General features: G+C 46.3%; 2 protein-coding genes, 1 long non-coding RNA gene and 1 other non-coding gene across 6 annotated transcripts in view; 1 reads left to right on the forward strand and 3 right to left on the reverse strand.

Annotated features, from left to right (window-relative positions):
* The window catches only part of POLR3E (RNA polymerase III subunit E), a 29704-nt gene extending 25648 nt beyond the window's left edge, over positions 1 to 4056 (reverse strand). The window contains exon 1 of the mRNA XM_034988080.1: positions 3952 to 4056. The gene's annotated coding sequence lies outside the window, so the exon portion shown is untranslated. The remainder of the gene's footprint in view (positions 1 to 3951) is intronic.
* A 97-nt stretch (positions 4057 to 4153) lies between these two features.
* Positions 4154 to 13125, forward strand: LOC117999149. The gene is made up of 3 exons (XR_004676226.1): positions 4154 to 4366; positions 4527 to 4699; positions 13100 to 13125. It is a non-coding gene; the product is annotated as an uncharacterized LOC117999149 (long non-coding RNA).
* Positions 4283 to 4364, reverse strand: TRNAL-AAG. Its single transcript has one exon. It is a non-coding gene; the product is annotated as a tRNA-Leu (tRNA).
* Positions 13126 to 13696: 571 nt separating the features above from the next.
* Positions 13697 to 26382, reverse strand: part of EEF2K (eukaryotic elongation factor 2 kinase) — a 62606-nt gene continuing 49920 nt past the window's right edge. For all 3 annotated transcript variants that reach the window (XM_034988077.1, XM_034988078.1, XM_034988079.1), the window contains 3 exons: positions 22385 to 22509; positions 18386 to 18564; positions 13697 to 17070 (listed from right to left, as the gene is read on the reverse strand). In XM_034988077.1, coding sequence (XP_034843968.1) covers positions 16961 to 17070; positions 18386 to 18564; positions 22385 to 22509 — 414 coding nt within the window. In that variant the 3' untranslated portion in view covers positions 13697 to 16960. The remainder of the gene's footprint in view (positions 17071 to 18385; positions 18565 to 22384; positions 22510 to 26382) is intronic.

Consider the following 26382-nt stretch of genomic DNA (forward strand, 5'->3'; position numbering starts at 1 on the left):
TCCCACTCAGGACAGAAGCTCAAGTCTTTATGCCGCCACCACCCCTTTGCCTCTCAGACCTCATCTCCCACAGGCCCCCTTCCTTCCTCTCCCCCCACCTTGGGCCTTGGTAACTGCTCTACCCCAAGAGCCTCATGGCTCCCTCCCTCACCTCTTCCAGGTTTTTGTTCAAATGTCACCTCATCACTAAGACCTGCCCTGCCTACTCTATCCAAAATTGCAACACCCTCCCCCAGCTCCCTTCCCGGCTCTGGTTGTCCCCAAAGCACGCACCACCACAGCTCTGTTATCATTTTGTCCCCATCCCCACTGCCACTAAGCAGTAAGCTACACGAAGGCAGAGATTCTGGTCCGTTTTGTCCCTTGCTGTACCCCCGAGCCCGCAGCAGGTACTCCATACATGGGACCACAGAAGAAATGGGACCACAGGAGGCTATTTAACAGAGAGCTACCAAAGATTTCTGAGTTGGAGGAAGATGTGGAGGAAGAAGGCAAACCAGAGGGAAGCCAGCTGCCCCAGCGGTTAGGGCTTGAAGACTGGATGAAAACCAGAAGCCCTAAACTGACAGTCTGAGGTGCGTGCTTCTGCCCAGAGAGAGGGGGATGGATGGCAGAGCCCCCGGGCTCACCCCGTCTGCACTGACCGCCAGGGGTCACAGGTGCACGGCGAGCACCTAGCTCCTCTCTAGCCGGCTCCGTGGACAACCGAGACACTGGGGACTTGCATGCGAGTCAGGGAACAGGTCATATGTACAAAGAGGTGTGGCCTGGGAGCTTCCCCAGACGCAATCATTCCTGAGAAACTGGCTTTCTCAGCTCTTGGTGGGCTCTGCCAACCCCTCCCCCAGTCACTGAGGAGCTCGGGGAGGATGAGGTACCTGGAGCTGTGGCTCCTCCCTCCAGATGGTACACGCGACTAGGGTAAAGCAGGGCTCTCACTTCCCCTCATCCTCCCCGCCAGCATCATCCAACTCGGTGGCTTTCCAAGTTTTCAGCCTAAGACCTATAGTAAGAAATCCACTCCACAGAAACGACCCAGTACATACACACAATTATGGAACTAAACCAAGGTTTCACACAAGCTTAACTGCCCCTATTAGATGTGAAGCAGTGAGGTTTTCTACCCTCACTCATTAAAATTAACATGCTGGTTACAATCCTCCAAAGTGATTTCACATCTCACTAATAAAAGGTATTTTTTTAAGTAATCTCTATGCTGAATGTGGGGCTCGAACTCATCCCCCCGAGATCAAGAGCTGCATGCTCCACCGACTGAGCCAGCCAGGCGCCACTCACTAATAAACCTTCATCTGTGATTGAAAAGTACTACTCCAACAGGTCTCCCTGAGGTCCCTCTTTTCTATCTCCAGTCCTCCCAGAAACAGCCAGAGCTGTCCTTGCAAAAGAGTCAATCACATCATTCTCCTGCTCAAAACGCTTCACCTGCCACATAGAATAAAATCCAAACTCCCTTCCATGGCCTCAAGGCCCTATGTGATCCTGCCCCTGCCTTTCCCTCACCATCTACATGGCCAGATAGCCACCTGCTGGGCCTCCAAGAGGCTAGGCCCCAGCCTGTCTCAGGACCTTTGCATGTCATCTACTTTTCCCACGTCTTTTCAAAGCTGGCTCCTTTTCAGTAGATATCACCCCCCCAACCCCTCCAGGAGGGGAGAGAAGTTCCCTGGCCACCCAATCTGAAAGAGCCAACCAGCTCACAGTCACCACCAGCTCTCCCTGTTTTCTTTCCTTCATGGTTCTTATCACAATCTGGAACCACCTAGTCTACTTGCGTTTGTGTTGTCTGCCTTCTGTACTAGAATGTAAGCTCCAAGGCGGCCTCTGAGTTACCTCAACCATAAAGTGGAGATGATCACACTTACTTCATCAAGTTGTTATAAGGACTATTATCTCTTTTTAAAATCCATGCTGTTCTCCCAATACCTGGCATGAAGTGAACACTCAATACAGTACAAAGAACAATTAAATAAATGAACACATGAAATCAGGCGGTAATAGACCCTTCACCCTGTGAGCCTAACTCAGCCCCATCCAGACACTGGTGGACTCATGGTTTGGGCCTTACGGACACTTGAGAACAGACATGGACTGTGGCCCGGGCAGGAGCAGCCCTCCCAGCCACAAGCCAAGCTTCCCCAACTGCAGTGACCACCTGTGACCACCTTGGGTGTCCTGTGGCCATAATGGTACTCTATGGCAGTGGCTCCGTGGCCTTGAGCACACGAAGATCCCCCCAGCAGGGAGCTGCCAACAAATGGAAAGGAGACAAGGACACCAGGTAGAGCAAAGGAGGGGTTCAGAGCAAACGAAATACCTGAATGCCACACCTGGGTGCATCCCTGTGCACCTAGGAATCTAACTTGTCGGCCAATCAGAAATGCAGAGGCAACTCCAAAGTCTCTCTAGCTACTGGAGGGAGAAAACAAAGAACAACGCAGTTAAGAGGAGAGGGCCCCAAGGGCAAACAGTCTCCAGGCCTGGATTCTAACCGCCTGTGTTTGTCTCTGGCAAGCCATCTCCCCGCTCTGGGTCACCTCAGCTTCCACCTCTGTTAAAGAGTCATCCTGGAAAAAAAGAACTAATTAATCCTTAACTGGTCATCAGACCCTTCTCCAAGGACTTCACACACGTTCTCATCTTCTCAATAGTCCTGTAAGTCAAGATTCATCATTCCCAATTAAGAAACGAGGAAACTAAGAATCAGAGAGTAGGTAATTTTGCCCAAGGTCACAGTGCTGGAGAACAGCGGAGACAAGAGCGGAAACCCGGGTCTGGCTGATGTCAACGATCCGTATTCTTAACCATTATGCTGCACACCTCTTGAATAAAAGGCAGTATGGGATAGTGGGGAAGAGCCTGGACTCTCAAAGCAGAACGACACCGGTTCAAATCCCACCTCAACTACCTACCATATACGGCCCACCTGGGATCCTTCCATCTTGGAAGGTCTCACTATTTTCATCGCTAAAATGGGAATAAAAGTACCAAACTCCCGAGGGCTGCGGTGAGGATTAAATAAGGTAATAAATGTAACCTCCGGGGAGCTTTGTTATTACTCGGCAACATGTTTTCTTCCAACGTCGGAGAGCACAAGGCCGCCACAAATCAAACCCTGCGAGCTGGGGCTTCTCGCGTCTTACCCTATTTAGCCCTCACCACAACCCTATGAGGCAGTTGATTTTATTATCCCCATTTCACAGATGAAGAAACGCTGGCGACTGCTAAGCCCTGCTCCATCGCCCACCGATTCTAAAGCTGACATAACGGAACGACCTTGTTTATGTTCGGGTTTACTTGACGTGCTTACTGACACCTCCTCCAGCCCCACGGTCAGGGCCGTCTCCGCGGCACGGTGCCGGCTCTCAGTGAACGCTGAATGGAGGCCTGAAGAGCGGAGAGAAGAATGCCGGGCCTGGCCGGGCGGAGACTGCTCCGGTTCCGGGCGAGGAGAGGGCCGGGGCCGGCCTGGGGACCCTCCCCCTGCCCAGCGGGGCGGGCCGCCGGCCCCGGGCCCCACTGTCCAATGGGTTTCGCCTCCCTGGCGGGTGGTCAGGCCCCCTTCCCACGCCCACCACACAGCCGTCGCCACTAGCTGCCGCGCTGGCGGGGCACCGGGTGCCTTCGGACAGGTGCTCCCGCGGGAGGCCCGCCTGGGCCGGGCGGAGCACGGTGGCTGGACCCTGAGTCACCGCCGGCAGCCTCGGCCGCCGCATCCCCGACTCCCAGGCCCGGCCGAGGTCGGAGCCCGCGGCCGGCCCGGGTCTACGGGGGCCGGCTCCCCAATCCTTCCCGCCCGAGTCCCGGGAGGCCCCCAGCCCCTGGGTTCGGCGCGGCGCGGGCCTCCCGGCCTACTCGGCAGCCCAGCCCAGGCCCACCTCGCGAGTGCGGCCCGGCTCCAGCCCGGGCGTGCGCTGCCTGCTCGGCACTCACCTCTCCGCGGGGGCCGCGCGCGGGCGGCGGCAACGGCCCAGGTACCCGCGGGCTGCAGAGGCGGCGGCGGCCCGGCTCTTCTCTTAGGCAGCGGCCATGTTGCTGGTGGAGAAACTCCAGCGGACACGTGGGGGGAGCGGGCCGGGCCTCACGCTTCCTTTTACCCACAATGCCCCGCCCCGGCGCGCGCAGACCCGCCCCCTCCGCCGCTCCATTCATACCGGCCGCCTGCCGGGTTGGGCAGCAGGAGGCGCTGATGACCCGGCAAAAGAGCAGAAAACAGAGCCTGGTGCCGGGGCGGTAGGGAAAAAAGAAAAAGAACAAAAGGCTCTGGCAGCGGTGGGATTCGAACCCACGCCCCCGAAGAGACTGGAGCCTTAATCCAGCGCCTTAGACCGCTCGGCCACGCTACCAAGTTAGCAAATAGCTCTTCCGGGAAGCTACTTAATACTCCGCCGAGCAAATTTCACTGTTTCTTATGTTTTATTTGATTTTGATGGACTTATTTTGAACATGTCATGTATTTAAAAGAAAATCTTTGCTCCAGTAATTACACCCAGATTTGTTCCAAATAGGTTTTAGAGCGAAAAGCAGCTTAAGAATCCGTGTTTAGAGTCGGCTGTTTCACCCGGAGACCCCAGGAAGAGCCACGTATCTCCGGAGAAATGATGGATTCCCGCAGCAATTCGCCCCAGGGCCTCCGAAGACCAAACCCGGGGGAGCTGGTGTAAGCAGTTTTCTCTGAAAAGTTATGTGTTTTAATTTTTAGTTACTCAAATAATAAGTGAATTATTGCAAGATATTAAAACTTTGCAGATAAGGTACAAATGCTCTTTTAACTTTGACTCTAAATCCCATCCACAGAGGTAACCATTATCATCAGCTTAGTATCTATTTTTCTAGATTTTTTGCTGTGAATTTATGTGGATATTTTTGGATATATTCATATGGATACATGGATACCCATAGAGAATTGATATTTTGTTTTTATTGTGTATGGCTTTTTACATAAATATTATCATACTATTACTCTTGATCTGCAACTGTTTTTTCACCCAAATATGCTTTTAAAATATCTATCCATGTTGATGGAAATAGATATTTAAAAATACAGAAAAAGTACAAAGAAAAAATAATCACCCACATTCCCACCACCTAGTACTGTGGTATTTCACTTCCAATTCTTTTCGTATGTACATCCTTTTCATTAAAAGTTAATGATATGAATATGCTGTACTTTTAAAAATCCATTTAAAAATATACTAGATCATTAAAATTTTTTTTAAATAAAAATATACTAGACCATTACAAATTAAAAATAAAACCTCCTTCCCAAACATCCTCCCTTGGCTATAACTATTATTATGATTTGATGTGTATTCAATCCATTTTTTATACTTTCATATCTATATATTTATACCTATAGATACAGATATTTGTGTGTGTGTGTATATACATATATTCTCATGAACAATATATAGAATGGTCTTCTGTATGTTTTCTATTCTCATAAATATTATTGTGCCAAGATCATTCTGAAACTTGTTCTTCTATACCAACATTCTGAGGTCTATTACCAATGCATATAGATTTTATTCCATGATGTGAATACAAACATTTAGGTTGTTTATATTATATTGTTATATCTAAGTTTCTGGTTAATATCTAATTGGCACACACCCTAACATTTCACCCATATTTCTCCTTGCCTTCAATTCCTCCTCAACTCAGTTTTTTTTCCATCTACCTTTAACATAAATATTGATATGCAAAGATTTCATTGCATCAGGAGAGTTTGTGCTTTTAAAGGAATTCTTCAGAAATATAGAAGCAGCCATCTATTGAGGACACAGGCTAGCCATGGTGGGGCATTCAAAGCTAAATGAGGAATCATTCTTAAGATGAATAGAAGCATTCATCTAGTCACAGTGCTTTAGTACCAAGAGGGACTTTGTGAGTTGTGTGCTGGGTTTTCCAAAAGGGAATATCCCCGTGGTGAAGGATAATTGCTGGAATATCTGCCTAATCTCGCTTTTCTAAGAACTGCCTGACCAGCCCAGAGAGTGGATCCCTGGCAGTCACCTCTGCGGTGTGCCCCCCCTCCACCTCCACCGACATGCCACACCATGGCCAGGGGGCTCTATGGTAGGTAGACTCAGGTCAGACCAATCAGCTTCTCTTTTGAGAATCTGAACTGAGACAGGTGATTTCCTGATTTGGTAATTTGATTGTTTTCAAGTGTTAAAGTGTTAGTGTCTAAGACTGACTGGAACAAGGGAGAAAGGGAGATTTGGGGTGGCCATGTTTTGTGAAAGAGACTGGAGAAGTAGAGGAAGCCAGTGCATGGGGGGAAAAAGAATGATACGATGAGAAGAACCGAGTCGTAGAGAAATCCTGAAGGTTTTCTGGCTCCCTGCTCAAGACCCTTCCTAGGACCCAGTGGGATTCACATTCTTGTAGACATCCTTTTATCATTGCAATAAATGCCCCTGTTCCGCTCAAGCTTGTGCTTCCTGGTAGCTGTCCGTTGTAAGAAATAACCGCCCCCCACCCTCCCACCTTGTATGGTAGGGGCTCTAAATGAAGCTAGCGGTATTTCTGACAGAACATTCTGGAGCAATTCAGGTCTGTCCCTACTAATACGTACGTACTGAATGGGGTACTTAACAGGGAGCCCACACAGATGCAGGCTGATTCTGGAAGGGAGAGCCCAGGGCCTCCCTTTGGAAGTTTCTTGCAGTCTTGCAGCCCCCTTACACAGCTGTCTGTGACAATCAGATGTGAAACCGATAAGCAGGAGAAGCAGAATGTTGCATCAGAACTCCTGGACCCGCAGGGAAGGGCTGAAATCCTGACCATCCCTTGGTGTGCCTACTTCTCTGCCCCTGGTTAATGGGGCAGGTGGAGGGAGGAAGCACCACAGATCAAACACCGCCCATTTGTCCCCCACCCCCAATCTAGGGACTGTCAGGTGAAGGCTGGTTGTCTCTATAGCATAAGCCCTCAGCTGCAGGCAGTGAGGATGGGCATGGGGGCTCAGTCCTGGATCCCCTCCATTCTTCACTCCCTTGCTTCTGTAAAAGGAAAATCATCCCAAACCTGGACTGAGACCAAACCTTTCTGCACGAATCTCTTTCTGGAAATGAGAACATTTCTCATAAAATGCTTAAGCTTCTTCTTATGAAATTTAATAGCATTGAGATTTATACTTCGAAGCTAGTTTTCTACCCCCTCTTTTGACGGTCATCTGTCAGTCAAGAGCATAGTAAACTTGTACTGAACATTCTTTTCTTTTTAATTTAATCATCCTTGTCCTATAGACTGTGTCTACTAGGATAGAAGCCAAAAAGTGGTCACCTTGTCCCAAGTGGGGTGAGGTGGGTGGGGGTATATTGCCTGGGGAGACCCAAGGGAGCTTTCTGGGTGCTGAAAATGTTCAAAAGTTCATCAAGTTGTACACTGAAGATTGTGCAATTTACTCTATAGAGGTGGTACTGTATTAAAAAGTCAATTTTTTGAAAATTTTCCTACGAAATATGAATCTTTGAATTAGCCTCCCAGAGGATCCACACTTGCAGCAAGATTGTAATACAATTTTGACATAGGCTTGCAACAAAACTATCTGAAAAGTTTCCTTTTAACACTCCCTTCTAAACTTCAGGGCCCTTTTCCTCTTCCTCCCCAAAGGGAATACTCTGTCTGGGTGAGAACCTGTTGTTTTTGCCTTCCCAGAATCATTTCCCCCATTTTCTGGTTCCAATACTGATTTTTCCTTTGGGAAACACTCTTGCCTGTGGTCCAAGACGAACAGTCAATCAAAGCTCTAAGGGGGCGGGCACAAGACCCAATTAGGCCAATCAGAGGCTTTAGCCTGGGAATCTGACTCTGAATCTGGCCCTCAACAGCCCTCAATAGGGCGGTAAACTGAACTTCCAGACCATCTGTTACCTTCTGCTTCCGGGAGCTAGGCACTTGCCCTCGTACCTCTTTCCGAGGCCTGATTCTATTTTACCTTCCACTCTGTAAGTTGCTTCCTTCCCCCCAAATTGCTTCTTTGCTAAAGTTAATCAGCATTGAGTTCCCTACAGCCAAGGCAACCACACGATCATGTTGGCTGCCCAAAAAGGAACTTTGTTCTTGCAGGAGACACACTTTAGTTGTGTGCAGAGCATACAACCTTAGCATGGGACCCAGAGCACTTTTTTTTTTTTCCCCTGGAACAAATGCTAAATTAGAAGAAAAACTAGGGCACAGGCATGAACTAGGGCTCTCCCTGGTAAACTGGGACATGCTGTCACCTTACACCTTGACCAAAGATCCATCTAAGTTGACAGGCCCAAGTGAGATGTCCTGTGTTGAGTCACACATCCAGCTTCAGGCTCTGCTGCTGGTGGCGCCTGTCCTCAATTCCTCTACGTTTCAGGTTTGCAAACAAGCTCCTGGTGTCCCAGGAAGGTGCTAGTGGGTCACGGGAATAACACAGCCTCAGTTGTCCTTATTTATGTTGGGATAATGATGAGATCTGATCTTAGAAACTTCCAACTTTCCTTTTTTTTTTTTTTTAAGATTTTATTTATTTATTTGACAGAGAGAGAGTTAGTGAGAGCAGGAACACAAGTGGGGGAGTGGGAGAGGGAGAAGCAGGCCTCCTGCCGAGCAGGGAGCCTGATGCAGGGCTCGATCCCAGACCCTGGGATCATGACCTGAGCTGAAGGTAGACGCTTAAGGACTGAGCCACCCAGACGCCCCGCCAACTTTCCTTCTTGATTAATGAAAACATTCTTGGCAAATGGTTTTGCCATAGGACCACACTAAGCCTCCTTTTTCTCATCTGTGAAACGGTCACAATAATACGATAATACGTTTGTTGCAAGGTTAGAGAAAGCTGTACGTGCCCAGCCCACTGTCTGACATACCGTATGTCGTTGCTAAGACTTGTGTTTCACATTTTAATATCTCTACAATTGACCTGCATCCTGTGATTAATGGTAGGTGGTTTATTTTCAGTAGTTTTTTTTTTTAACTTATTGATTCACAAAATAATGGTACATCTTAAGATCGATGCTGTCTTAGAGTCAATAAAACATAGTAGATGCTTGATACATTAATTACTATCATGAATTTTTAACTTAATAAATTCTTTTTGTTTGTTTGTTTTTTATTTATTTGAGAGAGAGAGCACAAAGGGAGAGGGAGAAGCAGACTCCTCACTGAGCCGGATGCAGGGCTCAATCCATCCCAGGATCCTGGGATTATGACCTGAGCCAAAGGCAGATGCTTAACGGACTGAACCACCCAGGCGCCCCTAAATTCTTACTTTGATAATTTTATCAAAGCCGTACATGTGTATATCAATTCTATAAGGCTTGTTATCAAAATCAGCAGTATGCCTGCCCCTTCTGCCCCAGGCAACCACTTTCAGCTTTCAGCTGATTCTTCTGATATTTATCACCAAATGTCACACGCTTACATTGCTTTTGTTTTGGGGGTTTTTTGTTTGTTTGTTTTAGACATTCCTGACTGGCTTCCTACTAAGGAAGGTAAGAATTGAACTGTAACCATCCATACTTCCACCATAGAAAACACTCCCCCAAATATTGATATTGTGATTTCATTTGTGTGGTAATTAGTAAATGGCACTCACTAAGCTTGAGCTCAGCCATACACTCAACTGTTATTTTGCCCTTTTTGGAAAATGTTTATAGTTAACTATCGCCTGAGGGAAAAAATGTGTGTAGTTCCTATGAATTCGTACCTAACTCAACTTCAGATTGTCCATCCTTGCCACACAGACATAAAAGGTATTCTATTGCTTCAGTTTCTTGAAGACATTTCTCCCATAGCCCCTTATCAGGCCATACACTTTTTTTTAAGTAAACTCTTTCAACATGGGGCTCAAATTCAGGACCCTGAGATCAAGAGTTGCACGCTCTACCAACTGAGCCAGCCAGGCGCCCCCACAGGACTATAAACTCTAAGTTTAGGGCAAGGCCACCATGTTGGGAATCATCCTTCACCCTTGGGGGGTCTGATTTCACTTCAATCTGGTGCTGGACCCCATGCATTTCTTGTTATTCCCACACACACTAGCCTTCCTTTGATAGAGCAAACCTTCCAGTGTCTTCTGGAGAAAGTACATGAAAGATTAATTTTTTTGAGAATTTATAGGTCTGGAAATATCTTTATTCTATCCTTATACTTGAAAATAGTTTAGGCATATGAATGTATGTTAAGAGCATTTTCCCCAGAATTTAGAAGGCATCATCTTCCAACTTCCAATGTTACTACTGAGAGGATGTCTGATGTCATTCTGATTCGCGATCCTTTGTATGTATGAAACTGGTTCTTTCCCTCTGGAAGCTTCCAGGATCCTTTGTCCTTGGTGTTCTGAAATTTCATGAAGATGAATCTTGGCATAGGTCTCATTTTATACATTGTGTTAGGTAGTCATGGGCCCTGTTATTCCGGAAAACATACATCCTTTAGTTCCAAGAAATATTCTTGAATTTTTTTTTTTTAAAGATTTTATTTATTTGAGAATGAGAGAGAGCACACGAGATGGGGGAGGGTCAGAGGGAGAAGGAGACTCCCTGCAGAGCAGGGAGCCCGATGTGGGACTCGATCCAGTGACTCCAGGATCATGACCTGAGCCGAAGGCAGTCGCTTAACCAACTGAGCCACCCAGGTGCCCTGAATTTTTTTTTTTTTAAAGATTCTCTCCCCTCTACTCTGTCAAACTCCTAAATTAGGCTCTTAGATTAAAAATTTTTTCTTTTATTTTAATTAAGACTATTACACTTTTTTCCCCCAGTAGATACTACTTAATATTAAGAGCGCCAACTCTCTAGAATTTAGTTTATAATTGGGAAAACTGAAAATGTGCATTAAGTCAGAAAGAAGAAGTGTTTAGGAAGAAAAACAAGTGGATGTTTCAAATGGCTCATAAAAGGAAAATACCAGACCCAGTCCTAACCAGACTTAGGAGTTCCGTTTGGTAAACTGAAATACTTATAAGTACGTCAAGGTAGAAGGAAAGAAACTAAACCTTTCTGGAACCCTCACTGTATTACAGAGTGAAAGTATTTGCTTATTGCTAAATGATTTGTATACTGGTAGGACTGAGTTCACTTCTTTAAATTTTAATTAACACATGGCAAATATAATTCAGTAAAAATGACAGTGATATCTACATGCAAGTTCAATTTCTATTAAAAGCCTGTATGAAAATCTATCTATGAAAATAAGATCTTAGAACTCTGGTCCCAGATTTTAAATGGCCAAGGGAAAGATCATTAAAAAAAACACACATACAGGGGCACCTGGCTGGCTCAGTTGGAAGAGCATGTGACTGTTGGCTTTGGAGTTGTGAGTTCAAGCCCTGTGTGGGGTGTAGAGGTTAAAGATAAAATCTTTAAAAAAATAAAAACTACACATATCTAATCTTAGGCTGTTCTTATCTAATTTCTCCACAAAAGTGATAACATTTTAAGTGTTTCAATATAGAAGAGTGTACAGCTCAGTTTGCCTGTTCCTCTGACTTCTAGAATTTTCTCTCACATTTTTCATCTTTTTGGGTTTTTTTGTTGACGATGTGGGAAACAAAGGCAGAAGGAAGTGTAGATAAAATTAAATGCCCTTATAACCTGCAGACCATTGACAAATACTTGAGGCAGGCAGAGTATAATGGTTCCTCCAGAAAGCTCCCAACTGTCTTAATGTTCCTTGCTAGAGGGAAAAACAACCTTGGGTTGACAATAGCAAGATCGTATCCTCTGAGTCTTCTTTAGCAGATGAAAATCCTTTTGGAACTTCCCTTATCCTTACTTCCCCCAACCTCAAAGTGTATAATCAGTTGCTCCTCACAATCCAAGGGCAGAAGCAGCTCTGTCCCCGGGCTTTAATAAAATCACTTTTTTTTTTTTCACCAAAGATATCTCAAGGATCCTCTCTTGGCCTTCAGCTCTGGACCCCAACAGCACTACTCCCAAAAACGACATCATTAATGTTCTACTTCCTGGGAGATCTCTTTCATTATTTTCCAACCCTTTAATTAAGTTATTCATTTCTGTAAGAATATACCCAATTTACAAGAGCTCTTTTGTTGTGTGAATTTTTAGAATTGCATCTGTTCTTTTTGTAGATGCAAAAAATTTTTTTAAGATTTTTATTTTTAAGTAATATCTACCCTCAACATGGGGCTCATAACCACAACCCCGAGATGAAAAGCCCCTCGCTCCACCCACTGAGCCAGCCAGGACTCCTGTAATACTTTTTTTTTTTTAAGATTTTATTTATTTTAGAGAGAGACAGCATGAGCAGGAGGGGCAGAGAGAGAATCTCAAGCAGACTCCACACTGAGCCTGGAACCTGATGTGGGGCTCGACCCCAGGACCCTCTGTTGATCTCCCAGGACCCTGAAATCATGACCTGAGCTGAAACCAGGAGTCAGACGCTTAACTGACCGTGCCACCCAGGCACCCCACCCCTGCAATATCTTAGCTAAGGAAATTAACCATAGCTTTTTGTTTCTTCAGGTTTCCTTCTTCCTACATTTTGTTTGCTCCAAGATAGTTTCTTCTGTTGGTTTGTTCTAGTGTCTTTTATATGAAGTGCTTATGGATCCTTACATAGGGATCTTTGGCTATTCAAGTTTAAGAATGGGGCTCTAGGGGCACCTGGGTGGCTTAGATGGTTAAGCGTCTGCTTAGGCTCAGGTCATGATCTCCAGGTCCTGGGATCGAGCCCCACATCGGGCTCCCAGTTCAGCGGGGAGTCTGCTTCTCCCTCTCCCTCTCCCCCTCCTTGTACTCTCCATCTCTCTCTTAAATAAATAAATAAATCTTAAAAAAAAAAAAAAAAAGGAAGAAGCAGCATGGGGCTCTAAAAGTTGTGGGAATTCCTGTGGATGTGGGTGGGGTTGGGTGGCTGAGGTCTTTCCAGTGAGGTGCTCCCTGCAGCCAGTTTCATTAGGAGGAAGGACATTTTAAGTAGTTCATCACAGATTCCCTAGGGGTTTCTCTAGTTGTCTGCCTTCTGCCAGGAGGGTCAAAGTCAAGCTGCCAATGTCTGGCAGCACAGGAGGGAAAAGGCGGTTGGTGAAGCCTCTAGAGCCAATATGGAAACTTCCCCTTAACCCTCTTTTCTGTAGAGTAGCTGGACGCTCTACTGGCCTGGCCTTCCAGGGTGATGGACCGGCAGCCGGCTGGCTACATGGGGAGGTAAGTTGGTCTAGTAGTCTGATACTTTAAGTCTTTCAACTGACCCTGTATTTTTAGCCCCATTTCACTTCCCCTTCCCTTCCAGAGGTTCCTCGTGCCAATGTGTCAGCCTTTGGGGGCAGCGGGGTTCTCAGTGCTAATTCAACTATGATCCCTCTGCTCTCCAGCCTCATGAGCTTCTGCCATTAAGAAAATCTCTTTCCTGTCATTTTAGTGGGGCCTCAGGAGCCAATGGACCTAAGCGTGTGACTTCAATGTACTATGCTTATGTTCAAATTTCTTTAAGTTAAAAAAGCATTAGTTTGAAACCAAACAATCATACTGGTGACCAAGATTTTCTTAAGTTCTGGATCACAAAGCATCTTTAACAGGCATTATCTTCTTTGTGGCAGATGACAGCTCCGACATATAAAGATTATCCTTTCTATTTTATGGATGAGAAAAATCAGGAAAAGAAAAAAAAAAGAGGTTCACATACTTTAAAGCAAAAGGACAGCATAAGGCCAAATCTAGACAAAATTTTTTTTAAAAAATTAGAATTTATTAGAAATATTAAAAATCAGGAGAACTTGCATTAACAAAAAATTTCAGGAGCTCTTGAAAGATTGGAAAATGGGGCAACATGGCGCCCACGCACTTCCTGTGGTGACAATCACTTGGAGCTGAATCCCAGCTGCTCCTTTCAGATGGGGCCTGGGCCGCCCCCCCACCCCAAGCTGCTTCATCCAGGCAGCCTCCGTCCCTTGTTACTAGGAGGCATTTGAATTTGAGACCGGAAAGAAAGAAACCACTTTATTTGAAAAGATGATATGGAACTGAATACATATGCAAAAATAAATTGGTAACACGGGCCTCTCCTTTGGGCCCCACCCAGGGTCCACCTCGTCTAGGTTAAATGGTTACTTGAGACTAGAAACAGGACTAACAGGCACAAATCCATGCGGAGAATATGTATATTTTGTCTCCTTTCCCCCCACACAAGCTGCGTATGCCTTTGGAAATGTGTCGATTTGTAAATCATGTCCAGTACAGCAGACAAATGTGCTGGGATGAAAGGAAATCACTAAGATAACAACGAGGGCACTTTACCGGGCTTGGTTCCCCAAGTTTGCATTTGATGATGAATTCCCACAGTGCCTCAGGGGAGGGGAGGCGCAGGGATATTCAGATGCCCTGGGGTTGGGATTTTTTTTTTTTTCCTTCTTACATCCATAAAAGTCTGCTTAAAAGAAAAAAAAAAAGAAACAACAAAACAATAGCAAAGCTGAAAGGGACATGACACTCTAGTCTAATTTTAAATTTTATCCCTGGGATCCTCTAAGTAACAGCAGCTTTCAAATCCTAGCTGCAGCTAGCTTGCTAACCAGCACTGTCACTGTGAGAGTCTGTCTTTCAAAACCCTGGTTTCTCCATCTATGTTGGAAGATACGGGACTATACTCCAGACTCTGCTGATCTCTTGGACCTCCACCTGCTACTCGCTCTTGAAGATGGTCTCTGATGTCTTCCCAATTGGGCCAGAATGTCCTGGGGTTCTTTGTCTTTTGTTTTTGCATGCCCAGAATCTGTGAAAAAAAAAGATGCTCTAACCAGCTTTAGCAGGCACAAAACTAGGTTTTGAAGGTAGGATAAGCTCTCCTACTGGCTCAGAAAAATCTCAGCATCTTGCAGATTATTTGACTCTCACTGGTCCTCAATAAGCATTTGCTTAGCTCTCTATCCAAGCCATAACCCAGCCTCCTGGAAGAGAAGCTGGCTGAGTTAAGGCCATGGAGGTGGGTGGGTTGGAACTGGAGGACTGACATTGCAAGTCAATTCAGACAACAAATCATTAACTGGCTGGAAGACTCAGAGCCACGGATTAGGTGCTGTGACTAGGGTTGGCTCTCCATTTGCTCACACATTTTTCGAGTGCTCACTCTGCCAAGGCACTGTGTTTTTGAGCACTGAAAGCTGAAAAACTGAGATAGCTTTTGCCTTCAGGACATACTGTAGTAACCCTTACTCAAGAATTAGAGTCCTCAAGCTACTGCCTAGGCAGGCTATTTTTGTAAATAAAGTTTTATTGGAACATCAGCCAAGCTCATTCATTTAAGTACGGTTCCTGGGTGTTTCTTCACTACAACAGCAGGGCTGAGTAGTTACAACAAAGACCCCATGACCTACAAAGCCTACAATATTTACTATCTGGCCCTTTACGGAGATAAGAGATAAGTCACAATCAAGCTGCTTCTCGAGTACATTAACCATATGCAATTTAACTATATGCACTGCTTTAAAACACACAAACAAAAAACCTAACGCAAGCCAGCTTCTTGATTGGGTAAAGGAATTTTTCCAAGGGTAATTCTGAGTCCGCTTGATCTTTTGCACCTAGTGCACACTCTGAACTTTGGGACCAAAGGTTCAAATGCTTGCACAGGTTCACAATTCCACAGCACTTAACAGTAATGTGTTGAAAGAGCTGTTTTAATGGACAGGTAAGAACGGTTTGTATGTCACATTCTGCTTTTGTTTTGTTTTGTTTTCATTTTAACACCGAAAGAGAGGCTGCTTTAGCACTTGGGCTTGATCAAAGCAGTGTGTTTTCTTTGCCTTGACACACCAGCTAAAATCATACTGATATTAAATCTTATTCCTTTTAAAGGGAAAGCTCATTAAATACAGAGCCACAGCCTGGCCCTGGGGAAACTACTGGAATTAATGAGTGTTTATAGTTCTTGCCCTCTCATCCTCAAACAGCTTAGATAAATCTCAAGGGGTTGCTGCTGAAATCCTACTGCTGCAATTTACAAGAAAAGCTACCCAGCTTCAAGCAGCAAATGGCAAGGACAGGGGCTGGGAACAGAGCCTACATACGAAGGTCAGATGCTAAGAAAACACAGAGGAACACTGTACAGAGATACTTGAGTTACACTATGGATGCTGCCACTGAGATGTGAAGTATATGTCAGCTTGGAGGAAAGGCTCCAAATCCAAGTTGCTGTTCTTACATGTAAAAGGTTTGAGGCGCACCCACTTCCACACTAGCTGATGAAGAAGTTAGAGGTAGTAAATGTGTGCATACAAAAAAATTAAACCTGTTTTATAAAGCCCACTGTAGAAAGCATGCTAAAAAAACGGAATTTGGTTGTATTTCAGAAAATCAGTTGCATTCGGGAAGGAAATTAAACTCCAAGATTAGCAAACGGTCAGTGTGCAGGCCTTTGCCAACAGCGGAAGGGGGCCTGGGTACTGCGCAATCTCACATCCACAGAAGGATGCCATCATGCTTCCAAATGCTCTGGGAAGTAAGGCTTTGCACTAAGTCATGATAATACACATCCCATGGAAAGCTAACGTGCAGCTCTACCTTCCTCATCACAGCTCAGGAAACAAGTTCTGTGGGCCTGAGATTTCATTTCAGTACAGCCTGAAAAAGCTGGTGAGCCAAGCCCAAAGCCCTATTTTTTATCCATAGCAGAGAAGCACGTTCTTAGATCTCATGACCAAAAAAAAAAAAAAAAAAGCTCAAAACGATATGTTGGTTCACTGCGCTGCTTTTTCAATCCCCACTCCCCAAGATGCTGCCCCAAAGGACAGCTGTAGCGTCTTCGCCAACAGCAAAGACATTTTCAAGAGTCAAAAGACGCAATACAAAAGTTGATTTATAACACACTAAAAATACTTGCCCTTCCCCGCCAAAAAAACCCCTAAATAAGTCAATAAGTCTTCTCCGCAACCCCGCCCCCACCCGCCCCCACGTCTTAGCCCTTTTGCTTGGGACTGGCCAGCAGTGATTTTCCTGGCAAGCTACTCCTCCATCTGCGCCCAGGCCTCCTCCGCCTTCTGGTAGTACTGGTTGGCCAGCCGGCCTTTCATGGCTTCCATCGCGGCCTCGGCTGCCTGCGTGTACAAGTCGCCTGAAAAAGAGCAAAGTGGGGCACAGAGAGGTGAACCACCTGTTGTTTTGTCAGCCCCGTGTCCCCCGACCCCTACCTGGGACCAGCACCCTAAGATTCCTTTAAATATCCAATCTACTCCTTACCCCCTTGCCCTGCGCGGAACCTGGCTGGGCACGTGATTCAAGCCTGGCCAATCAAAGCACCCTTCCCATTCCCACCAGGCCTTACGGACTTCCACTGATAGCCAATCAGACATCCAGACTTAAGCACAACCAATCAGAGTAAGCCATCTCCATGAGCTCAGTGATTGGTTTAGGGGTGGGCGGGGGATTCCATCTGAGCCAATGAGAACCAGACTGAGGATTTTTACAAGGCTCATTGCGGGGAATGCATGAAAGGGGAAGAAAAAAAGATTATAAACAGCCTCGTGTCAGTTCTGGAGAGGTTTTGCTTCCAAGAAAATCTGTGCAATGTGTACAAAAACACTTGGTTTTCAGAGTTTTTTTGGATTTAGAAATTTCAAATAAGGGATTATAGAATTGCATTATTATTTGCTTAGGTTTTTTTTATACACCACCTTTAAAAATTTTTTTTAAACTTTTAAATTTAGGCCTGTCCTACGAAATCAGGAGTTCAGTATATTTATCATGTAACGGAAAAAAAAATATATGTGTGTGCGTGTGTATACAAAACGTGCAGATCAACTGATGAAGGGATAAACAAAATGTGGTATATCTATATGATGGAATATCATTTGGTAATAAAAAGGAATGACGCACTGATACCCATTATAACATGGGTGAACCCTGAAAACATGACACTAAGTGAAAGAAGCCAGATACAAAAGGCCACATATTGTATGATTCCATTTATATGAAACATCTAGAACAGGTAAATCCATACAGACAGGCAGTAGGTTGGTGGTTGCCAGGGATAGAGGGGGAGTCGCTGCTAACAGGTGATGGAAATGTTCTGAAATCAGATAGTGGTGATGGCTGCACGGCATGATGAATATACTAAAAGCCACTGAACCATACACTTAAAAATGGTGACTTTTATGGAATGAAAATGTCAGTTCAATTTTTAAAACTGCTGAAATACCAAACTTCTAATATGTAACCATTAAGATAAAAATGTTCATCTGCATATCAGCTCCATAAAGCTCCCTCCTAAACCAGCACCATGTGGGCACACAACCAGTAGGACTCTTTCTCCTCTCCAATGAAAGAAGAGACTCCGTCTTGCATCTTGCTGTAATTCCCTCTGAGACAGGAATTATGTCCCTCCCGGCCCAGCCCTGCCCGCCCCCAGTGGCAGGTCAGCCAGGCCCTACCTGATCTCTGCGGGTCCTTCTCTAGCCCGCAGCCGCCGGTGAACAGCATCTCAGCCTCCCTGGCCAGCAGCGTGTACCGAGGCTCATCTTGCATCCCATCATACTCACCGCCCTCGTCACAGTCTGTCATCTCCAGGGCTGTGTTGTACCAGTACAGAGCCTCTGGCCAGTCTTGGGACCTTCCAGGACATACAAAAGACAAGTCAGAGGTTTCCATGGCAACGGGCAGGAGGGAGGAGGCCCATCAGCAGGAGGGACAAGTCAGGGATCCCAGTGGGGGCCACCACCTAATGATTCACGACCCATAGTACCCGATGCTACCATATCTAAAGGGTGCCATTCACATTGTAGATTTATATATTAAGATAGCAGTCAAGTAGATTTCCCTAGCAAGATTGGTATATTACACAATTTTCCAACAGATGATGTACAGTATCTTGAGGAAGGGGGCATTTTTTTTAGTTTGTACAAAATCACTCTATGGGCTAGCATTAGCAGTGGCTGGGACACCAGCCAATCCACCCTACGACTCAAGCAGGAGAAGAGGTGGGTGGGGGACCCTTTGCCAAGGCCTCCAGAACCATCCAAGCTAACAGCAGTCACTCAGCCCCATCTTTGGTTCTGCTTGTGCTGGCCAGCTCTGTCTCTCCTTCAAGCAAACACAGGACTCTCCCCAGAATAGCGGGCTTCTCTCTCTGGCTCTGCCCCTCTACCCTCAACTCTTTCTCCCTACTATAGCACATGAATGGCCAAGCCCCCGAGGGCAGACACAGGTTCCATCCACATCTGAACAACACAAAATATAGAGCAAACAGGGCAGCGGGCTCTTTTTCTTGGAGTGTGCTAACTAAGCATGTGAGTACCTATTTATAGCACATCAGGAAAGAGCAAGGAGAGATGCAGATAAGAAAGTCTATGGGCCTCATGAAATGTTGCAGGAGCCACAGTTCCAATGACTTGCTGGCCTCTCTTCTGAGGCCCTACCTGACCTGGCTCCACCTGTCTTCACTCCCATTAACCTCCCTCCATGCCAGACTGGCTGGGCCCCCTTCTCTACCCTGAACATGCCAGACCCTGTCTGCCCCTTGGCCTTTGCACCTGCTGCTCCCTCCGCTTGGAGCATTCATTCTTTGTCTTTCCATACCTGACTCCTCATCCCCCCAACCTCAGCTCATGTCACCTCTTCGGAGGCACCACCCCCAAACACCCCATTTCCTACAATCGCCTCAATCTGTAATTCTCCCGCTTACTTATTCACTTGTTTATCATGGTTTCCCCTGGCTAGGACGTAAGCTCCAAGACGGCTGGAACTTTGCTTTGTCCACTGCTGCATTCCCAGGGCCTGGCAAATAGCTCAGCTTCCCTCAATGTCTGCCGAAGGAATAAACGTAAACACGTGGCTGGCTGGCATGGGGTTCAGGAGATAACACTGATTCCATTTTATTTCATAGAAAGGGCAAATCATTTGAAAATTATCAGTGACATACCCAACAAACTAGGGTTTTAACAGTGGACTGGAAGCCGCTATACTACGTGATCTCACTCTTTTCAGCTTTGACCCTCCCCGGTCTAGAAGGGCAAAGCAGAAGTGCCCCAAACGCATTACACGGGAAAGAGGAGAAAGGGCCTAATCTCTCCCTGCCCACCCCCACCCGACTCTACACCCAGTGGTCAGGGTGCCCACCCTGCCTCGAAATTTCCAATGACTTTTCCTTCCCATGTTAAGTGGTAACTTCTGAGAAGGCTGAAACCACATAAATGCAAATTTGGGCCTACATGGGGCCCTGCCTTACCCAGAGCTGGCCCTTAATTAACGCGCCCTGAATGGAAGAGCCTGGAACTGCTTGGAATGAGGAAGAAGAATAAGAAAATGACTATAGCGGAAGCTATAAAAGAAAATTGTGATAGATTTAACTACACGAATATTAAAAAACCAGTTGCCCCAAACCCAGTAACAATGCTCATCCAGCAGAGTATGTGCCTCCCCTCCCCCACAGTGATGGCAGCCATCCCTGAAAAAGTTTTTTTTTTTTTTTTAAAGAGAAGCATATGCCTAAGAATTGATAGCCTTAATATTAAAAAATTCTTAACAGGGTGCCTGGGTGGCTCAGTCGGTTAAGTGTCTGCCTTGGGCTCAGGTCTTGATCTCAGGGTCCTGGGATCAAGCCCCGTGTAGGGCTCCCCGCTCGGCGGGGAGTCTGCTTCTCCCCCTGCTTGTGCTCTCTCTCAAATAAATAAATAAATAAATAAAATCTAAAAAAAAAATCGTAACAAATCAAAAACAAAACAAAACACTATCATCTCGAATAAAACGTAAACAAAAGGCATGAGGAGAAAACACACAGAGCAAAGACTTCCTAAGGACCTCAGAGACAAATCTTCAGCGCCCAGCTCCAGCATGCCAGGCTCCCCCACTGCAATCAAAGGGAGCCATACATGTTGGCATTTGACCTGACATAATTGTGTCATGCCTTTTTTGTTCACCTGTTCTCCACGCCAGTATAGCTCTGAGTCCACTGAGAAGCAGGCTGGTGCACTGGAGAGGGGAGGAGACCCAGGATTTGGCCCTGTCACTTGCTAGCTATCTGACCACGGGCAAGACCCTTCACTTCTCAGAACAAGTTGAGTCACCATATAATGGGGCTAAAAAGACCTGCCCTATTCAACTAGTAAGCCAGGCCCTGCGATAAGCGCTGGGATTAGAGATGCAGGAGATCGGGTTCTTGCTCTCAGTGAGATAAATCACAGATATGTGAAGGTACAGTCCAAATTGAAGGGGGCGTTATTGTCACAGAGTAGATATCTGATCAGTTTTGGGGCTGCGTGATATGTAGTATAGGAAGGATGTCACGTAGTGAGACATTTTAGACACTGAGAGCTGGATATGACACAGCGACAGTCCTGACATTCCCTAAACCCGGGGGTGGGGTGGCGGGGGGAAGATGAGACCTTGACCCAAAGAGGAGGGAAGTTCCAAGCTGCTCCAACCCTGTAGGTGTGGACAGTGAACATGCCCACCCTGCTCCCGTCCATAAAGCCATGGGCTCCTGAGGACAGCAGGGGTAGCTGCGACCCAGTGGGAGCCACAGGGCTGAGCAATGGGTCCCATGACCAGTTCAATTCCCCCAAATGATCTCCACTGTTGGGACCTCTGGGACTTCCCACTGGCTAAGCCAAGGAGATGAGGTGAAGCTGGGCCACCCTCTCTTCCTCCCTCTGCAGAAACCAGTCCTGGCCCCTCAGCCCGAGGAGACAGCTAGAAAAGTGCCTGCACCCACAGAGTCGTAGCCTCCAGGAGACTCAGCCATGCCGGAAACTCACACCGGAATCACCACTGGAGCTCGCTTCACTCCCTCCTCTCCCTCTCAGAAGTGAAAAATAGTAAAAATAAAAGTAGAGGGGCGCCTGGGTGGCTCAGTCAGTTAAGTGACCGACTCTTGACTTCGGCTCAGGTCACAATCTTAGGGTCATGGGATCGAGCCCTGCATTGGGCTCCCCACTCAGCGGGGAGTCTGAGATTCTCTCTCTCCCTCTCCTTCTGCCCCCCAAAATAAATAAATAAATAAATAAATAAATAAATAAATAAATAAATAAAAGTGTTCTTTAAAAAATAATAAATAAAAATAAAAGTAGAAAGAGAAAACTAAAATTACCCTTAATCCCATCATCTAGGGACAACCATTCTGGATCAAGAGCAAATCTTTTCACATAATGGCTAAGAGGTCCGTCATTTATCTCACACTGAATCTGCCAAGCACAGTGAGAATTACAGGCATCATCTCAATTAACCCTCACACAACCACCCTGGGATACAAGTTCTTTAATTATTCCCATTTCACACTGTGAAGAGACTGAGATCAGGGAGGTGAATTATCTCGTCCACAGTAGGAGACTGGGACTGGGGGAGCTGAGCCTGGAACCCGGGTCTGTGCTGATACTGAGGGGAAGCCACCTGCAGCCCAAGATCCCACAGTTCTACCTGAGCGACAACCACAGTACCTGTCTGGGCTGAGGTTCTGGCCCGTGTCAAAAGCCCGAGCCACCAGGATCATGGACTGTCTGTCGCCAGCTTCAGCTGCCTTCAGTAAGCATTCGAATCCTTTGGTTTTATTCTCCTCTGTCTCCTGTCAATACAAACCAAAGAGGGGGAGAGAGACAGAAATGAGGCAGGAAGGAATGGAAGCTTAGCCCACCTTTTTTTTTTTTTTTAAAGATTTTATTTACTTGAGAGAGAGATCACACAGAGAGAGAGGAGGAGAAGCAGGTTCCCCGCTGGGCAGGGAGCCCAATGTGGAACTCGATCCCAGGACCCCGAGATCACGACCTGAGCCGAGGGCAGACGCTTAACTGACTGAGCCACCCAGGCATCCCCAGCTTAGCCCACTCTTGCTCACTGTGCTCCATCTGCTCCGATTCCTCCAGAAAGCCACGTCATCTCCTGCCTCCAGTAGGGCTCCCCACTTCCATTATTTTTTTTATCATGTTATGTTAATCACCATACATTACATCATTAGTTTTTGATGCAGTGTTCCATGATTCATTGTTTGTGCATAACACCCAGTGCTCCATGCAGAACGTGCCCTCCTCAATACCCATCAACAGGCTAACCCATCCCCCCACTGCCCTCCCCTCTAGAACCCTCAGTTTGTTCTTCAGAGTCCATCGTCTCTCATGGTTCGTCTCCCCTTCCGATTTTCCCCCCTTCATTCTTCCCCTCCTGCTATCTTCTTTTTTCCCCCCCACTTCCATTATTTAAAAAGTTTTTATTTTTATTTTTTAATTTAAAAAGTTTTTAACAGCTTTATGGAGATATAATTCATATACTGTACAATTCATCCATTTAAACCCACAATTCAGTGAGTTTTAGTATATTCACAGAATGTGCACCTATCACCATTACCACTTTCAGAATATTTTCAGCAGCCCAAGAAGAAACCAAAACACCATACCCCTCCACCATCACCTCCCAAATGCCCCATCCCACCCAGGCCTAAGGAACCACTAGCCTACTTTCTGTCTCTAGAAATTTCTCTATTCTGGACACTTTGTATAAATGCAATCACATATTACCTGGTCTACTGTGACTGGCTTCTTCAACTTAGCATAAAGGTTTTAATGTATCAGTGTTTTGTTCTTTTTATGGCCAAATAACAGTCCATTGTATGGATATACCACATTTAATTCATCAGTTGGTGGATGTCTGGATTGTTTCCACTTTTTGGCTATTGTGAATAATGCTGCTATGAACATCTGTTACAAGTCTTCACACGGTTGTGTAGTTTATATTTTCTTTTTTTTTTTTTAAGATTTTATTTATTTATTTAATTGACAGAGAGAGAGAGAGAGACAGCGAGAGTGGGAACACAAGCAGGGGGAGTGGGAGAGGGAGAAGCAGGCTTCCCGCTGAGCAGGGAGCCCGATGTGGGGCTCGATCCCAGGACCCTGGGATCATGACCTGAGCCGAAGGCAGACGCTTAACGACTGAGCCACTCAGGCGCCTGTGTGTTTATATTCTCTTGGGCAGATACTAGGAGTAGAATTGCTGGGTCATATGTAACTCTACGCCTAGACGTTGGAGGCACTGCCCAACGGTTTCCCACCATGGCCGCACCATGTTACATTCCTACCAACACTGCCCATTCCTACCTGCTCCGTGCTGCTCCCCCAAGATCCTTTCTATCGAAGCAGCCATAGAGACGCTTTTCAAGACCAAGTCAGGTCACAGTTCTCTATCAAAAGCAGCTCTATGGCTTCTTACCTCGCTTAGAGACAAATCCCAAACCCTCTATCAGCCCACGAGGCCCTTCTCAACCTTTGGGCTCCCAGAAGACCACCAGCTGTCCCTATATCCATTCTCCTCTGTCATATTTTTGCCAGCACATGGCTGGCCAACTAAAGACTACATTTCTCAGCCTCCCCTGTAGCCAGAACCTGTGTAGTAACACAAGAGTGTTCCCTGTCATATTTTTTCCCCAGCATATTAGAACAATGCCTGGCACAGGAAGTGCTCAATAAAGGCTAGTTATTTTTAATTCTGTTGGAAAGATTCTTATTTGTTAATTACAGTCTGTACTACCTCGTTCCCCACCTGAAAAGTTTGCTCCATGAGAGCAGGGACCCAGGACAGTGCCAAGTGTAGGAGACTGAGACGCTCAAAAACATGTGCCGGGGGGCGCCTGGGTGGCTCAGTCGTTAAGCGTCTGCCTTCGGCTCAGGTCATGATCCCAGGGTCCTGGGATCAAGCCCCGCATTGGGCTCCCTGTTCGGTGGGAAGCCTGCTTCTCCTTCTCCCACTCCCCCTGTTTGTGTTCCCTCTCTCTCTATGTCTCTCTCTGTCAAATAAATAAATAAAATCTTAAAAAAAAGAAAAAAGAAAAAAGCATGTGCCGAGTAAATGAATGCCTTAGCAAAAAGGAGGCATTGGAGAAAGTGGGTGATGGGCTTTCTAGAGCTCACAGTGGCTTCTAGGGCTCATGCCCATCGTTTTACTTGCTAAGCCATATGCCTGCTGGGACACAGCTCACTTCCTTCCTGCCTGCCCTTTCCTAACTGCAGAGCTCTGTCCAACCCCACTCCTGCTAGGGGAAGCTGCCAGAGTCCATCCTCCAGAGAAAGGCCTTCGGGATGCCTACAGATGGGGAAACTGAAATGGCTTCTCAATCCCTTTACAAGGTTGCCAGGGTGTGGTTTGTGTAAACAGCCTGAGGTCACAAGGAGACTTCCCCCAGTCCTGGCCCTTCACCACTCATTCTGGGCTCCGAGATTACTTTATTCAGGCCTCAGATCCTCCTGAGTGTCGTCTCTGTGCCAGGCTCAGAGGCGGATGCTGGGGAAACAAGCCAAAGGCAGCTTTATACTGGAGTTGGCTCTACAGTCTTGTGACAGCTGATTGTGAAGTTATTGGGAATTTTTTTTCTTAAAGATTTTATTTATTTATTGTTTTAGAAAGGGAGAGCAGGGGAGGGGCAGCGGGAGAGGGAGGGAGAGAATCTTTTTTTTTTTTTTAAGATTTTTTATTTATTTATTTGAGAGAGAGAATGAGATAGAGAGAACATGAGAGGGGGGACGGTCAGAGGGAGAAGCAGACTCCCCACTCAGCAGGAAGCCCGATGCGGGACTCGATCCCGGGACTCCAGGATCATGACCTGAGCCGAAGGCAGTCACTTAACCAACTGAGCCACCCAGGCGCCCAAGGAGGGAGAGAATCTTAAGCGCTCCATCAGCAAGCCTGAGATTGTGACCTGAGCCGAAATCAAGGCTTAACCACTTAATCAGATGCATAACCAACTGAGCCCCCCAGGCGCCCCTTAAAGATTTTATTTTTAAGTAATCTCTACACCCAACATGGGGCTCAAACTCACAACCCGAGATCAAGAGTCGCCTGCTCCACCGACTGAGCCAGGTGCCACTCTACAGATCAGAATTTGATTGTTCTTTTTGATGAAAACAAAGGGATGGGGAAAATATTGATAATGTAGATTAAACTTAAAAGCATGTCACGTCTGTAATCATGACACGGTGACTAGCACAGGAAATCGAAGACACATTTCTCAGTATTTAAAACTATTACCTGATGGAGCAAAGTTGTTCACGTCTGACTGTCCCGTCACCTCTGCTCACGGCTCACCTCCCACACTCTGCCTGGCTAACTCCCACTCAGCTTTTAGGTCTAACTCAGAGGTTACCTTATTCATCTGTTCTGCAAATGTACATGGAGTATGTACTGTGTGTCAGGCTTTGTTCTCACTACCGGGGACCCTGCTATCAGGAAGCCTCCACTGACCCTGTGACACCCACTCGGGGCCCTTCCCCACCTGCTTTCCCTAGTATCTTCTGCTTCTCCCATCACGCAGTGTCGTAATTGCCTGGAAACTGTCACCTTGTACTCATTCTTCAGGGGCAGAGCCCAATCCCACCAGTTTCAGCTAACCAGCAAGTGCCTGGCCCCAAACTGGTGCTCAGGAAGTTTCTGGGGCATGCACAAACCTGCAGGATGG

The sequence above is a fragment of the Mirounga leonina genome, unplaced genomic scaffold (genome assembly GCF_011800145.1).
Source record: "Mirounga leonina isolate KUSES-001 unplaced genomic scaffold, KU_Mleo_1.0 Mir_448, whole genome shotgun sequence".
NCBI lineage: Eukaryota > Metazoa > Chordata > Mammalia > Carnivora > Phocidae > Mirounga > Mirounga leonina.